Here is a 17,969-nt window from a genome sequence, read left to right as displayed (position 1 = left end):
GTTTGTAAACAATTTAATTTTAAACAAACACTGTTTAGCCTCTGAATATGGTTACAATTTTAATTTTGTATCCATAGCTCTATCGATGATTTTGAGAGTAGTTACATTTCTCCACCCCCAATTCTTCAACTTTTTACCAAAACAGTGGTGGGTTGACAACTTTTTTGTTGTTTGAACAGCAGATTGCCCCTTTAAGAACCAATGGGTCTATATCAACATTAGGAACATTGAACAGATTCCCAGATGGCAGATTGCATGAGTGTATATTAATGGGGTAAACTTCTCTAAGAGTATGCATTAGGCTGTTTGAGCGAAGGTTTGACTCCTAATCAACGCATCCAGTGTGAATACATCTGTTGTTGAAGTACTCTAGCAGTAGTTAAGCTGCTTATGCTGAAAAGTATTGTTAGTGCATAGGTCAAAGTCGTTTTTGAATTTCCTGTATTTTTCGGCTTCAGACAGGAAGATCTGATAATAGCACACATCCTGCCACCAAACATTATTACTGTGCACTATAACTATTTGAAATGGCATAAAACAACATCGCTGTCAATGGCAGCCTGGTTGCTTTTCAAAATAAACTAGTTTATGAACTATATCATGATTTTAAATACGTAAACAGTTGGAGAACCCTGATACACGAATTGCAAAAATCTCTGAAGCTGGACTCTTATCTCCCTCAATAACTTTAAGCATCAGTTGTCAGAGCACCTTACCGATCACTGCACCTGTACACAGCCCATCTGAAATTAGCCCACCCAACTACCTCATCCCTATATTGTTATTTATTTTGCTCTTTTGCACCCCAGTATCTCTATTTGCACATAATCTCTTGCACATCTAGCATTCCAGTGTTAATACTATTGTAATTATTCTGCACTATAGCCTATGTATTGCCTTACCTCCATAACTTGCTACATTTGCACACACTGTATATATATTTTCTGTTGTATTTTTGACTTTATGACTTTTACCCCATATGTAACTCTGTGTTGTTTTTATCACACTGCTTTGCTTTATCTTGGCCAGGTCGCAGTTGTAAATGAGAACCTGTTCTCAACTGGCTTACCTGGTTAAATAAAGGTGAAATAAAAAAATAAAAATACACAGTGATGTTAGTTCAGACAGTACGACCGGGAGAGGTAGGGGAGGCCAAATGTAAATTTAGAGCCATTATGATAGATGTGTGGCAGAAGAGGTGGGAAAGCGAGCCCAAGGGCCAGCATTTATATGCCTTCCTAAAAAATGTCAGTGGACCAAGATTCAAAGGTCAGATTAGGAAGGAAGAGGTAGTGTTTGCTCGGTTGTGCCTAGGACATTGTACATTGAACTCATCATTACATCTGATTGGCTACTCAGGAAAGGGCTGAAAATAGCCCATATTAATATATGTAGCCTTAGAAATAAGGTTAATTAAATCAATAACTTGCTAACATCAGATAACATTCATATATTAGCCATTCCTGTTATGTTCCTCCATATGTTCATACATTGCTCTGTCTTTGTACAAAACAACATCCTTCATATGTCATCTGGCAATAAAGTTCTCGTTAATGAGTAACTCTGTGAGGTTGCTTTATTTCCCTGACAGGGAAATATGTCAGGGAGTCACCAACCAGCCCCACTGGAGAGCAGTGGCATGTCCAGAACATTTTGAATGGGGTGGCCAAGGTGGGGCACAGACCCAGATTCGGGGGCCATAACATTTTAAACCTTAATCGACGCAAGGTGGATCTTTTCAATATATACTGAACAAAAATATAAAAGCAACATGCAACAATTTCTACAATTTTATCGAGTTACAGTTCATATAAGGAAATCAGTCAATTGTTATAAATTAATTAGACCCTTATCTATGGATTTCACATGACTGGGAATACAGATACCTTTTTTTAAAGTAGGGGCGTGTATCAGAAAACCAGTTAGTGTCTGGAGTGACCACCATTTGCCTCATGCAGCGCAACACATCTCCTTCGCATACAGTTGATCAGGCTGTTGATTGTGGTCTGTGGAATATTGTCCCACTCCTCTTCAGTCGCTGTGTGAAGTTGCTGGATATTGACGGAAACTGGAACACGCTGTCGTACAGGTCGATCCAGAGCATCCCAAACATGGTCAATGGGTGACATGTCTGGTGAGTATGCAGGCTATGGAAGAACTGGGACATTTTCAGCTTCCAGGAATTGTGTACAGATCCTTGCGACATGGGGCTGTGCATTATCATGCTGAAACATGAGGTGATGGCGGCGGGTGAATGGAACGACAATGGGCCTCAGGATCTCGTCATGGTATCGCTGTGCATTCAAATTGCCATCGATAAAATGCAATTGTGTTCGTTGTCTGTAGCGTATGCTTGCCCATACCATAACTCCACCGCCACCATGGGGCACTCTGTTCACAACGTTGTCATCAGCAAAACGCCATACACGTGGTCTGCGGTTGTGAGGCCGGTTGGACATATTGCCAGATTCTCTAAAACGACGTTGGAGGAGGCATATGGAAAATAAATTAACATTACATTCTCTGGCAACAGCTCTGGTGGACATTCCTGCAGCTCCCTCAACTTGAGACATCTGTGGCATTGTGTTGTGTGACAAAACGGCACATTTTAGAGTTGCCTTTTATTGTCCTCAGCACAAGGTGCACCTGTGTAATGATCATGCTGTTTAATCAGCTTCTTGATATGCCACACCTGTCAGGGGGATGGATTATCTTGGCAAAGGAGAAATGCTCACTAACAGGGATGTAAACAAATTTGTGCCCAAATATTTGAGAGAAATAAGTTTCTTGTGCATGTTGAACATTTTTGGGATCTTTTTAAACTCAGTAAAAAAAGAAGTCCTCTCACTGTCAACTGCGTTTATTTTCAGCAAACTTAACATGTGTAAATATTTGTATGAACAACAAGATTCAACAATTGAGACATAAACTGAACAAGTTCCACAGACATGTGACTAACAGAAATTGAATAATGTGCCCCTGAACAAAGGTGGGGTCAAAATCAAAAGTAACCGTCAGTATCTGGTGTGGCCACCAGCTGCATTAAGTACTTCAGTGCATCTCCTCCTCATGGACTGCACCAGATTACCCCACTCTTCCACCAAGGCACCTGCAAGTTCCCTGACATTTCTGGGGGGAATGGCCCTAGCCCTCACCCTCCGATCCAACAGGTCCCAGACGTGCTCAATGGGATTGAGATCCGGGCTCTTTGCTGGCCATGGCAGAACACTGACATTCCTGTCTTGTAGGAAATCACGCACAGAACGAGCAGTATGGCTGGTGGCATTGTCATGCTGGAGGGTCATGAACGGATGAGCCTGCAGGAAGGGTACCACATGAGGGAGGAGGATGTCTTCCCTGTAACGCACAGCGTTGAGATTGCCTGCAATGACAACAAGCTCAGTCCGATGATGCTGTGCCACACCGCCCCAGACCATGACGGACCCGCCACCTCCAAATCGATCCCGCTCCAGAGTACAGGCCTCTGTGTAACGCTCATTCCTTCGACGATAAACGCAAATCCGACCATCACCCCTGGTGAGACAAAACCGCGACTCGTCAGTGAAGAACACTTTTTGCCAGTCCTGTCTGGTCCATCAACGGTGGGTTTGTGCCCATAGGCGACGTTGTTGCCGGTGATGTCTGGTGAAGACCTGCCTTACAACAGGCCTACAAGCCCTTAGTCCAGCCTCTCTCAGCCTATTGCGGACAGTCTGAGCACTGATGGAGGGATTGTGCGTTCCTGGTGTAACTCTGGCAGTTATTGTTGCCATCCTGTACCTGTCCCGCAGGTGTGATGTTCGGATGTACCGATCCTGTGCAGGTGTTGTTACACGTGGTCTGCCACTGCGAGGACGGTCAGCTGTCCGTCCTGTCTCCCTGTAGCTCTTTCTTAGGCGTCTCACAGTACGGACATTGCAATTTATTGCCCTGGCCACATCTGCAGTCCTCAGGCCTCCTTGCAGCATGCCTAAGGCACGTTCACGCAGATGAGCAGGGACCCTGGGCATCTTTCATTTGGTGTTTTTCAGAGTCAGTAGAAAGGCCTCTTTTAATGTCCTAAGTTTTCATAACTGTGACCTTAATTGCCTACCGTCTGTAAGCTGTTTGTGTCTTAACGGCCGTTCCACAGGTGCATGTTCATTAATTGTTTATGGTTCTTTGAACAAGCATGGGAAACAGTGTTTAAACCCTTTACAATGAAGATCTGTGAAGTTATTTGGGCTAAACATGGGCTCAACACTTTACATGTTGTGTTTATATTTTTGTTCAGTGTAATTATGATTGTTCAACAGATTAAATACTTCATCTTAGGTTTGGTACATTTCCCTGTTCAAATAAATCATGAATCAATTCCAAAAGTCTTTATGTTTGCATTCAAGGTCAGGATTTTATATCGGGGTATTAGCATACAGCAATAAATTCACTTGAAAGTACCATCCAGAGTGCGAATTAGACCGTGACATTCGGGGGTCTCTATTATTGGCCTCTTTTTTTTTATTTTTTATGGGACCTATGTGTGCTTGTGCATGCACACTTTTATTTTGTGAACAGCTAACTTTCTGCAATTCTACACATTTTGCCATGGGATAAAGAGATACATGTGCAGTTTTATGGCTAGTGTCATGCAATTCTACACATTTTGCCATGGGATAAAGAGATACATGTGCAGTTTTATGGCTAATGTCATGCAATTCTACACATTTTGCCATGAGGCTGAGAGAATGTTGCATTTTTAAAGCTAAAATATAATTTAGGTGTGTTGACTGAAAAAGGCACTGGATTGTGTGCTGTCTTGTTTGCTAAATGAACAAATGAAGTTGGCTGTGGAATTTAATGCGGTCATATTCATGGCTTATTGGGGGTTTGGCTTTCAGTTAGTTCTTTTTTGCCCACCCATCCCATTAGAGTGAATGTCATTCCAGCTCATCTGAATGTAATTCCAGTGCACTGCTTGCTATGAATTATATCTGATGGTGTTTGCATGTTTAGGTAAACACACTGACAAGCACAACAAGCTCTCACAGTCTCACTGCAGAATTAGACATTTATCCACGTTCTGCAAATGTCACATTTCTAAGAGGCACTCATTCCGAATGGTTAAGGGAAGGGTGAAGGTTTTTTGATTAGGGTTAACCCCCCCTAATTTATGGTAATAGTGCTCACTGATGCCCCTAGTGGCCGGTTTTGAAGGCTTCTCTCGACGTCAAGTTTTAATGTCAATCTTTGCACGATCACCCAGAGTAGAGAGCATTTAAAATAAAATAAAATGTGTTGCTCAATCTAATTGGGTGGGCCTGGCTCCCCAGTGGGCTACATCCCACTACCCAGTCCCACCCGTGCTTTCACGGCTGCTTTAAAGTAAAGACAAGTAATTTTACTATAAAAATGTATTACCTTTTAATGTCATGAACACAAACAGTCATGATATTTTCATCTGAATGTCAAACAAATCACTTCAAAAAGTAGGTTAAGTAGGTTACCTGCGCACGTTCGTCTACTCCAAAATAAGTCCAGCATCCTAACAGTGCACTGTGCACCTGCCATTGAAATGGAAAGCTAAGGGATATCTATTAAAAACAACATAAGTGTAGACATTCAGCCTAAAACGTGGTGTGTATTCATGGATGCCAAGGGGAAGTCAGGCTTCCCCAAAATGTTTAACTATTTTTTTTAAATCAACATACACCTAAAATGATTTCTCATTCGTGTCTATCCGTGTTTCATACATTTCCTTCATTTCTCAAGAGGTTGAATCTATTACACCAGAGAAAGTATAAAAGCGAGACAAACAGCACCCCTCTGTCTTAGTATGTGTAGCCCATGTATCCGATGCTGTCTGGACAAAAATAATATGACATGTCATTGTAGAATATCATAATCATGTAGTAACCAAAAAAAGTGTTAAACAAATCAAAATATTTTATATTTGAGATACTTCAAATAGCCACCCTTTGCCTTGATGACAGCTTTGCACAGAGACAGAGAGAGAGATGTTGTACACACGTATCATTACTCATTGTATTTATTATTACCTGTTATTACTTTTTCTATTTTCTTTCTCTTTGCATTGTTGGGAGGGGCCGTAAGTAAGCATTTCACTGTTAGTCTACGCCTGTCGTTTACGAAGCATGTGACATAACACTTGATTTGAATCTCTTTCAGACACCAACACTTGTTTTTTAGCATCTTCAAACTAAATGTTGTCATGTTTTAAAGAAGCCCTGGGTAAGGCCAATCGTAGCAACCATAACCCAACAACTAGCGACCTCGTCAAGGGGTACGGAACTCTTGGCATAATGGTTTTGGCTCGACAGTCGCTGGACAATAGAGGCCTAATTAATAACCTTAGTTTTTTTTTTCAAGAAGAATATAGCAGAAAAAGGCTTCATGAGCATAGTTCAGTTGTCTCACCCCATCGTAACCCAAAATATAAGCTTATATGTAATTGTAAACAAACACCATATAGCCTCAAATACATACAACGTTGAACTCATGGATGGTAAGTCATTGCATCCATCTCTCTGTTTATCAATTTGAGTGTTTACATTTCTCCACCCCTATCCCACACCTGTAACAAAACAGGTGGGGTAACCGCTTTATGGTTGTTGTTTAAACTGCAGATTGCCCCTTTAAACTAGACTACAGGAAATATAACTGCAAGGTATTAGTGGTCCTCTAGCTCAGTTTGTAGCGTTTGCAATGCCATGATAGTGGGTTCGAATTCTGGGACCACCCATATGTAAAATTGATCTAAGTTGCTATGGGTTAAAGCATCTGCTAAATGGCATATATTTTTATGATATTAGTATGATTTGTACGGCCTAGGCTATTTTAAAGGGGTTGAATTTTCTTCCGGATGCGAGTCTTCTTGGGTATGACGCTACAAGCTTGGCACACCTGTATTTGAGGAGTTTCTCCCATTCTTCTCTGCAGATCCTCTCAAGCTCTGTCAGGTTGGATGGAGAGCATCGCTGCACAGCTATTTTCAGGTCTCTGCAGAGATGTTTGATCGGGTTCAAGTCTGGGCTCTGGCTGGGCCACTCAAGGACATTCAGAGACTGGTCCCGAAGCTACTCCTGCATTGTCTTGGCTGTGTGCTTAGGGTTGTTGTCCTGTTGGAAGGTGAACCTTCACCCCAGTCTGAGGTCCTGAGCGCTCTGAAGAAGGTTTTCATCAAGGATCTCTCTGTACTTTGCTCCGGTCATCTTTCCCTCGATCCTGACTAGTCTCTGAGTACCTGTCGCTGAAGAACATCCCCACAGCATGATGCTGCCACCACCATGCTTCACCATAGGGATGGTGCCAAGTTTCCTCCAGACGTGACGCTTGGCATTCAGGCAGAAGAGTTCAATCTTGTTTTCGTCAGACCAGAGAATCTTGTTTGTCATGGTCTGAGAGTCCTTTAGGTGCCTTTTGGAGTGGCTTCGGTCTGGCCACTCTACCATAAAAGCCTGATTGGTGGAGTGCTGCAGAGATTGTTGTCCTTCTGGAAGGTTCTCCCATGGTCACCTCCCTGACCAAGGCCCTTCTCCCCTGATTGCTAATCCAAATCAAAATAAGTTTGGTCGGGCAGCCAGCTCTAGGAAGTCTTGGGGGTTCCAAACTTCTTCCATTTAAGAATGATGGAGGCCACTGTGTTCTTGGGGACCTTCATTGCCACAGAAATGTTTTGGTACCCTTCCCCAGATCTGTGCCTTGACACAATCCTGTCTCGGAGCTCTACGGACAATTCCTTCGACCTCATGGCTTGGTTTTTGCTCTGACATACACTGTCAACTGTGGGACCTTATATAGACAGTTGTGTGCCTTTCCAAATCATGTCCAATCAATTGAATTTACCCCAGGTGGACTCCAATCAAGTTGTAGAAACATCTCAAGGATGATTGATTGAAACAGGATGCACATGAGCTCAATTTCAAGTCTCATTCAGACCCCTTGACTTGTTCCACATTTTGTTACGTTACAGCCTTATTCTAAAATGGATTAAATAAATAAAAATCCTCAGCAATCTGCACATAATAACCCCTATATTGACAAAGCGAAAACAGGTTTTTATAAATCTTTGCACATTTATTAAAAATAAACAACAAATACCTTATTTACATAAATATTGAGATTACCAAAAATTTCTAAAAACCTGTTTCCGCTTTGTTATTATGGGGTATTGTGTGTACATTGATGAGGAAAACAATTAATTTAATCCATTTTAGAATAAGGCTGTAACGTAACAAAATGTGGAAAAAGTGAAATGGTCTGAATACCTTCAGAATGAACTGTAATTATCAAATTGAAAACTGATTTTAGATGAGGTGGTCATTTGTAAACAGTAGACTATAATCAACAATGTTTAGTAAAAAAAAAAGTATATTTTTTCAAATGTACTTGGCTTTCCAACAAAAATACAGTATTAACACTGATGATACCCAGTGGACAAAAAAAATGGCACAAGCACCACTACTAACATAATGAAAAAATACTCTGAAGATATAGGCTATTCCTTTCCCATTTTACAGATATGCCTAATATGAGCAAAGTGCTTCATCATGAGAAATTAGGCTACACATTCCAATGTCTGACCCAATCATTTCTGGGTGGATTAGTTCTAGGCTATAGCATAATGTACATGCAAAGATGAAGGTTCTATAGCAGCTGAGTGCAGTGATCTGGCATCATAGGGCACCTGAAAGAAGAGTGTGGAAGGAGACATTCTTTAGTTAACTTAAACCATAGCTACTTCCCAAAAATCCACTCTGACACATGAGTTTGATGCTCTAAATAATCATTTTAACCAGATATAGAAAGCTAACACACAAGCATATGCTACATCACAATCCCTAACGTAGGCCTATGGTGACTTTTATGTAAATAGCCAAAGTATAATAACAGGCTATATAACACATCACCCCCATTACTACAATTGCAGCTAGTGAAGGCGTTCAACTAGGCTTCAGGGCTGTCCAGTGCTCTATGTGCGTTAATTTGGCAGTTCAACCATAGTTCTGTTTTTATGTTTTTCCAATGGTGTAAAGTACTTAAGTAAAAATACTTTAAAGTACTAATTAAGTAGTATTTTGGGGGGTATCTGTACTTTACTATTTATATTTTTGACTACTTTTAACTTCACTTCATTCCTAAAGAAAATATTGTACTTTTTACTTCATTCATTTTCCTTGACACGCAAAAGTACTTGTTACATTTTGAATGGCAGGACAGGAAAATTGTCAAATTCAGACACTTATCAACAGAACATCCCTGGTCATCCCTACTTCCTTTGATCTGGTGGACTCGTTAAACACACATGCTTCATTTACTTTTGATACATAAGTATATTTTAAACCTTAGACTTTTACCCAAGTAGAATTTTACTGGGTGACTTTCACGTTTGTCATTTCCTATGACGGTACAGTATCTATACTTTTACTCAAGTATGACAATTGGGTACTTTTTCCACCACTGTTTTTCTAATATAATTACAGTGCATAAAAACGGGTTGTTTTGAATACTGGTTGATAGCTGTTATTCACGATAATTCACGCATAATGCCTGTTAACAGTTACATTGAAAATGTCTGGCAGCCAGGCAAATAATTAGCTACCTAATCGAAGAAGCGTCATCTCGGGAAAAAAAGGGCAATTTGAAACAGACGAAACCTCGAAGAAGAATGGCTTCTGCTATGCACCAACATTTTAAGATTAACTACGTGGTGAGTTGATGCCTATTCTGCCGCTAGTTAGGTGAATAGATCGTGCTACTTTGCATGCGTTGTTTGTTGGAAACCTTGTTATTTACAACGTTTTTGGAACAGATTCCTCTTGGAACGTCGCACAAATTATACCCACCCCGCATCTATAGGGAAAAACAGACGGGGTCCGTCGATCGACATGTAAAAACAGACGGGGTCCGTCGATCGACATGTCTATAGACAATTATCGTAGCGACATCATGAACATTCTGTCGTCCAACATCAAACTTGACGTTGTCATTATGAAAAAGTATAAACACAAAACAACAGCGTCGTACAGGGTGCAGAAAAGTCTAAGCGAAACCTGTAACGGCTTGAAAACGACCATTTAGTTTATGTCGCAGCAAGAGAAGAGTTGCCACATTTAGCCAATAAACCATTTTTTCTATAACGTTGTCGAGCGATTTAAGAAGGAATATCGACATAACTCCGAACGAAGAAACAAAATGTCCCATCAAAATAATCATTATTGTGAGTTAGTGACTAATAAAGGAATTTGAATATGTTCCAAGAGATAAGGGCTTCTTTATTTAACTTCATAAAACGTTAGGCTATTGTCTGGCAATTGTGCCCTTATTATGTGGCAGATGTTAAGAATACAAACCGTTATAAATGTCCTATTTGCGAGATTGACTTGTCCTTTCAATAGGCATAGGCTAGACCTACTGACTAAAATATATATATATATATATATTTTTTTGTAATTCCACTTTGCCATGGTTTGGTTAGCTTGATGAATGTAGCCTATAGCCCCTGATAGGCCTACATCTCCTTTTGGACAGCCCACAGGAAACTAGGCGAGATGAACGAGTCAGCGGATGGGAGTCGTACTTTCAATCACTGACGGTATGATTCCCAGTTGTCTGGAAAGCACCATAAATTCAGAGCATGCCAGACTTCGACAGCAAGAAGTACTGCCGCGCCACCTTCATGTTCAAGTGAGCACAGCACAACAAAGTGAGTCCAAAAATGTATGGTATGCTGCTCATTAATGTCTTAATTGAAGTTACGGATTGCCTCTTATCCGCTCATCATTCCCTAATGCCATAATTTGTACATCTCAATTGTCATTAAAAACCAAATTTTTTAAGCAAGTCAGCCATATCAGCTATGTTTTTTTAAAGGCAGTAAATTAGGCTTTTAATATTTTTATTTAACCTTTATTTAGGCAGCGTCGTACAGGGTAGCTTAGTGGTTAAGAGCGTTGTGCCAGAAACCGAAAGGTCGCTGGTTCTAATCCCCGAGCCCACTAGGTGAAAAATCTGTCGATGTGCCCTTGAGCAAGGCACTTAACCCTAATTGCTCCTGTAAGTCGCTCTGGATAAGAGCGTCTGCTAAATGACCAATTATAATTAATTATATATAATATATATTATTTAACTAGGCAAGTCAGTTAAGAACAAATTCTTATTTACAATGAAGGCCTACCAAAAGGCAAAAGGCCTCCTGCGGGGACAGGGGCTGGGATTAAAAATATAAGACAAAACACACATCAGGACAAGAGAGACCTAAGACAACAACCTAGCATGGCAGCAACACATGACAACACAGCATGGTAGCAACACCACATGACAACAACATGGTAGCAACACAACATGGCAGCAGCACAACATGGTAGCAGCACAAAACATGGTACAAACATTATTGGGCACAGACAACAGCACAAAGGCAAGAAGGTAGAACAACAATACATCACGCGAAGCAGCCACAACGGTCAGTAAGAGTGTCCACTATTGAGTCATTGAATGAAGCGATGGAGATAACTGATGATGACTGCTTGGTAGCTAAGATTTTGAAAAGTATGGACAATGACCTTGAGCCTTCTTGGATGGGCAATTTATATTTTCTCTTTCACAGCAAAGAAAGAGCGAGCTAGTGATGGAGCGAGAGATTGGAGGGGCACAGCCAGGCAAAGGTAGGCATGTCACCCACCAGGCAGACAGTTAGAACCATGCATCGGTAATCAAAAGATGTAGGCTATCGCAATGCTGTATTTCACAATTCCTTTGCTTGCAACGTCTCCCGCAAGTTCAGTAAAGTAGGGGCTATCAATGAGTAGGCTGAGCTATTCTACATGCAACAGACCAAAGACCAAACACACACTAGCGTTTTTCATAGCAAAGAGAAAGAGGAGCAGGCGTGCCAACGATGGCAACTGCGAGGGAGAGAGAGGATTGGGGCAGGCAGACAGACAGTCAGAACCGTGCATAGGCTATATCTTGGTATTCTGTATCTAGCAATGGCTTGTCTACCAATGCCTCGTAAATTCACCAAAAGTATATTAAAGTATTAGGCTATCAATGAGTATGGTTAAGTTATTCTTCATAATGCCAGTTAATTGAAGTTGAACAACGCCAAATGCATCAGTTTAATTAGGCCTAAATGTGCAATAAAATGTATTGTGCCTATTGGTTATTTAATGAAACCCTGGCTGGCTGTTGGTGTCCTAGGTCAGGGCTCTCCAACCCTGTTCCTGGAGAGCTAACTTCCTGTAGGTTTTCGCTCCAACCCCAGTTGTAACTAACCTGATTCAGTTTATCAACCAGCTAATTATTGAATCAGACGCGCTAGATTAGGGTTGGAGTGATAACCTACAGCAGTGGCGATTTTAGCATGTAAATCTTGGTGGGGCAAACTCCCCCAAAATTGTTTTGATGCATGCCAGCAAAGCCAGCAAAGCCACAACACTAAACAATACATTATTTGCACTCAAAATGTGACAAACGGTGCCCACAAACTGTTAGGGCCTACATAAAGCTGTCCCAACAGCAGAGCTTTCTTTTCAGCACAATGGAGTGAATCCTTACCACCGCTACACCTGGCTATCAGCGGAGCCTTGTCTGGCAGCGAAACAGTTAATTCAGTTTGGTATGCAATCTGGTTTCCGCTCAGGTTATGGATGTGTCACTGCAACCTCAAAGGTCCTAAATGATGTCACCATTGCCCTTGATTCTAAGCAATGTTGTGCTACTATTTTTATTGACTTGGCCAAGGCTTTTGATACGGTAGACCATTGCATTCTTGTGGGCCGGCTAAGGAGTGTTGGTGTCTCTGAGGGTTCTTTTGCCTGGTTTGCTAACTACCTCTCTCAAAGAGTGCAGTGTATAAAGTTAGAACATCTGCTGTCTCAGCCACTGCCTGTCACCAATGGAGTACCCCACAGTCTTCTACTCAGCTGGCCCCTCCCTGGATTTTGTGTTAAACGCTCTACAACAAAGCTCTCTTAGTGTCCAACAAGCTTTCTCTGCCCTTAGCCTTGTTCTGAACACCTCCAAAACATAGGTTGTGGTTTGGTAAGAATGCCCCTCTCCCCACGGGTGTGATTACTACCTCTGAGGGTTTAGAACTTGAGGTAGTCACCTCATACAAGTACTTGGGAGTATGGCTAGATGGTACACTGTTCTTCTCTCAGCACATATCAAAGCTGCAGGCTAATGTTCAATCTAGACATGGTTTCCTCTATCGTAATCACTCCTCTTTCACCCCAGCTGACCATCCTACCCATGCTAGATTACGGAGACTTAATTTATAGATGGGCAGGGAAGGGTGGTCTCAAGCGGCTAGATGTTCTTTACCACTCGGCCATCAGATTTGCCACCAATGCTCCTTATAGGACACTGCACTCTATAATCCTCTGTAAACTGGTCATCTCTGTATACCCGTCGCAAGACCCACTGGTTGATGCTTATTTATAAAAACCCTCTTAGGCCTCACTCCCCCTATCTGAGATGCCTACTGCAGCCCTCATCCTCCACATACAACACCCGTTCTGCCAGTCAAATTCTGTTAAAGGTCCCCAAAGCACACACATCCCTGGGTCGCTTCTTTTTTCAGTTTGCTGGAGCTAGCGACTGGAACGAGCTTAAAAAAACACTCAAACTGGACAGTTTTATCTCCATCTCTTCATTCAAAGACTCAATCATGGACACTCTTACTGACCGTTGTGGCTGCTTCGCGTGATGTATTGTTGTCTCTACCTTCTTGCCTTTGTGCTGTTGTCTGTGCCCAATAATGTTTGTACCATGTTTTGTGCTGCTACCATGTTGTGCTGCTGCCATGTGGTGTTGCTACCATGTTGTTGTCATGTGGTGTTGCTACCATGCTGTGTTGTCATGTGTTGCTGCCATGCTATGTTGTTGTCTTAGGTCTCTCTTGTCGTGATGTGTGTTTTGACCTATATTTGTTATTTTTAATCCCAGCCCCCATCCCCGCAGGAGGCCTTTTGAATTTAGGTAGGCCTTCATTGTAAATTATATTTTGTTCTTAACTGACTTGCCTAGTTAAATAAAAAAATAAAAAAATAAAGCCTAATTTACTGCCTTTAAATCATAGCTGATATGGCTGACTTGCTTAAACAAATGTGGTTTCTACTGACAATTGAGATGTACAAACTATGGCATAAGGGGACGACAAGCGGATAAGAGGCAATCCGTAACTTCGATTAAGACATTAATGACCGAGCTAAGACGGACGTAGTCAATATACAGTTGAAGTCGGAAGTTTACATACACCTTAGCCAAATACATTTAAACTCAGTTTTTCACAATTCCTGACATTTAATCCTATTAACAATTCCCTGTCTTAGGTCAGTTAGGATCACCACTTTTTATTTTAAGAATGTGAAATGTCAGAATAATAGTAGAGAATGATTTTCACATTCACAGTGGGTCAGAAGTTTACACACACTCAATTAGTATTTGGTAGCCTTACCTTTAAATTGTTTAACTTGAGTCAAATGTTTCGGGTAGCCTTCCACAAGCTTCCCACAATAAATTGGGTGAATTTTGGCCCATTCCTCCTGACCGAGCTGGTGTAACTGATTCATGTTTGTAGGCCTCCTTGCTCGCACATGCTTTTTCAGTTCTGCCCACACATTTTCTATAGGATTGAGGTCAGGGCTTTGTGATGGCCACTCCAATACCTTGACTTTGTTGTCCTTAAGCCATTTGCCACAACTTTGGAAGTATGCTTGGGGTCATTGTCCATTTGGAAGACCAATTTGCGACCAAGCTTTAACTTCCTGACAAATGTCTTGAGATGTTGCTTCAATATATCCACATAATTTTCCTTCTTCATGATGCCATCTATTTTGTGAAGTGCACCAGTCCCTCCTGCAGCAAAGCACCCCCACAGCATGATGCTGCCACCCCCGTGCTTCATGGTTGGGAGTGTTCTTCGGCTTGCAAGGAACCCCCTTTTTCCTCCAAACATAACGATGGTCATTATGTCCAAACAGTTCTATTTTTGTTTCATCAGACCAGAGGACATTTCTCCAAAAAGTATGATATTTGTTGAACTGACTGAAGTTTGAGATTTTCCAGTTCAGAGTTTCCAGTTGTTTTCAACGCGCCAGGAGTCATGCTGGATTGACAGCATGGCCAATGCATTCAACCTTTTCTGGCCCATGGTGTTGCATGTGGATGTTTATAATTTTAAGCTTGGAAAAGAGGTCCTTAACCCAGACTTAGACCACTGAATAGCAGGCTAGTGATCGCTTGCAACGCTTGCAGTTAGCCACTGATTCCTTCCAATTGTTGAATTTGTGATTTCCAACTTGTTGTGTTATGTTTATGTCCAATGGCCGATGAGCACCGATACGTTTGATCTATAATTTATTTTCATATGACAAGGATTCTATAGGATTTGACAGTAGATTGTTGACTTGATTCATGATGATGACTGCTTGTCTAGCTTGCTAGCTAAGATTTTGTCTCCTGAGTGGCACAGTGGTCTAAGGCATTGCATCGCAGTGCTAGCTGTGCCACTAGAGATCCTGGTTTGAATCCAGGCTCTGTCGTAGCCGGCCGTGACCGGGAGACCCATGGGGCGGCGCGCAATTGGCCCAGCGTCGTCCAGGGTAGGGGAGGGAATGGCCGGCAGGGATGTAGCTCAGTTGATAGAGCATGGCGTTTGCAACGCCAGGGTTGTGGGTTCGATTCCCACAGGGGGTATGAAAAAAAAAATGTAAGTCGCTCTGGATAAGAGCGTCTGCTAAATGACGTAAATGTAAATGTAAATGTAAATTTTGAAAGTATGATGTTGACATGATCAGTCCAATCAAAGCTACGGTAGATATAATGTGATTTGAAGTCATTTTATCTGTGGCCAATGACCTTGAGCCTTCTTGGATGTGCACTTCTAATGTAAATATATTGCAGCACCCAAGGGGCTTGAATTTTAGAGCTATCCCCGTATATTTTGCGGTAACAATGTCCCCATGAGTTACAGAACACAGAGCCAATCACGGTGCAACTAGAGAATATTACCAAATCCTACGCTCTGTATTTTCCGCTGGCTGCCCCACCACCACAGAAAGCGCTGAGCTAGGCTGAAACACTTGCATTTTGGAGCTGCCTTACTCAAGAAAGCAAAAAAGAGACCATGTTTGTATTTATTAACCCAAATATTATTTTTTTAACATTGTTTGCAAACTGGTATGTAACAAGTATTAATGCCAAAATAACATGCAAAATAGGCTCTGCCCCACCTGCCCTGAATGATGGGTCGCCGCTGTCCTACTGGATGGTAGCTATCTATGAACAGGGTTGTAGAGCCCTGTCCTAGGCAATAGATCGAAAGCAGGTCATCCCTGCTAAACTTTTGGAAATGGCATGTTTATTTTCTCATACACAAACAGTCAAGAGCAAATACGGTTCAGCAGCTCAAATCAGCAGAATGGGGGGCATTGTTATTAGGAAGGACATCTACCAGGGATCGTTAAAATAATGATTATGATAACATTTAATCAATTTAAATATTATGGGGAGACCTATACATTGGCAGCCAAGCACGAGTTATCAATGTAGCCCATTATCGTCTAGATGTGACGTTGAAATATCTTCACGCCTACAACTTCTGTCATAAGAGTACATTTAAATTTGAAATAATTAGGAATTACAGGGAGCAGTTTTGAAAAACTAATCCTGTGTGAATGGTCCTCTGGAATAACGCAGATGCTTGGATAATAATGACAAAACCAACGTCTCTAGGAATACCCGTCCAAACAGGGCTATGAGCATGGTTCTATTTCTATTACAGCATATTGGATGACTGTCATTCATATTCCATTCACCCAGTTAAATGTAACAGTGATAGGTTTAGGCTACTACATGATACTCTAATGTTCCCCATACCCATCATGAGGTTACTAACTAGCCTTTGAATGAAAGTTTGCAACATAGGTGCACACAGGTCAAAAGACACATTTGATGTGACAGACTGACACATGGACAGACAGTGACATTCAATACCGCCTTGCACACTTTTGCCTGCATCTAGCTGATAATGGGTGTAATCATTAGTCCAACAGTAGCAAACGAGAGTTTCTATTGGACAAATGCAGGTATGTTTATCCCCGTTTTGGTTCCGTTTGCTTCTGTTTTAAGAAACGTTTTTGAACAGAATCATCGGAATGAATACACCCCTGATGACACATAAACACAGTTCACAGTTTCATAGCAGCCACGTTGTATTCCTTCTCGCATCTGTTATTCCTCCCTCCTTTCACCTCTTCCCTTCGCTTGTGGACTTTAATGCAAAAAAAATCAGCTGTATGTGACGAGGCGAAAACTTTTCCAAGCCATACCGCTACACACAGCCTACATCGTTGTCACCATATTTGCTAAAGTAACATCATAGTCAGCATAGCAAATAGAACTAACGCGTTAGTAAACCCGCTACAATCATGCAGTAAAGTAACAGTGTACAGTCAGCAGTTACACCGGCGGGCCCCGGTGGCAATAAATTAGTAAAACCAAAAGCTTACCTTGACTTGGAAGAGTTCCGGTGTTGTGTTGGATAGTCATAGCCAGCTAGCTAACATAGCATCCCTCTGTTTTAGCAGGGTGTTTGAGTAGACTAAACTAGCTAACTGCATTTGCTAGCTAAGTAAGTGTAAGTGAAAAAATAAATGACACTCTCTATTTCTTTCTTGCTTCTCCTTCATTTAGGAATAAATTAATTTGTTCAAAACTGTTCAACAATTTTTTTTCTCTCTCTTTGAGTCAACTACTCACCACAACAACAACATTATTTACAAGGTAATAATGGCGAACTTACAGAAAATAGCTTACGGTTGTGAGAGTGATGAAATAAAAGTAGGCAATTTTATCTGGACCGTCTTGTCACAGATGGATTTGGTGTTGTTGCTGTAGCAGGCCAGTAACCACGACAACGGACATTGTGACAGTCGCAGAGACATTCACTTATTTCATGTCTTCTATGA

At 41.4% G+C, this 17,969-nt stretch overlaps 1 protein-coding gene across 11 annotated transcripts in view; it reads left to right on the top strand.

Annotated features, from left to right (window-relative positions):
- Positions 1 to 9,600: 9,600 nt before the first annotated feature.
- LOC311130025 (nectin-4-like) overlaps positions 9,601 to 17,969 on the top strand; it is a 54,258-nt gene continuing 45,889 nt past the window's right edge. For 6 of the 11 annotated variants that reach the window (XR_014613329.1, XM_084162628.1, XM_084162627.1 and 3 more), the window contains exons 1-2: positions 9,601 to 9,706; positions 10,528 to 10,702. Coding sequence is in view for 5 of the 11 variants with exons in the window: in XM_084162628.1 (XP_084018754.1) it covers positions 10,564 to 10,702 (139 nt within the window). In the remaining 6 variants the exon portion in view is untranslated. Of the gene's footprint in view, positions 9,707 to 10,527; positions 10,703 to 11,602; positions 11,661 to 17,969 lie in introns of all 11 variants that reach the window. The other 5 variants (XR_014613330.1, XM_084162629.1, XM_084162633.1 and 2 more) reach the window with 2 other exon arrangements.

This window comes from Coregonus lavaretus, assembly GCF_964263955.1.
Source record: "Coregonus lavaretus genome assembly, chromosome: 5".
Lineage (NCBI taxonomy): Eukaryota > Metazoa > Chordata > Actinopteri > Salmoniformes > Salmonidae > Coregonus > Coregonus lavaretus.
This window is presented reverse-complemented; position numbering and strand designations above follow the sequence as displayed.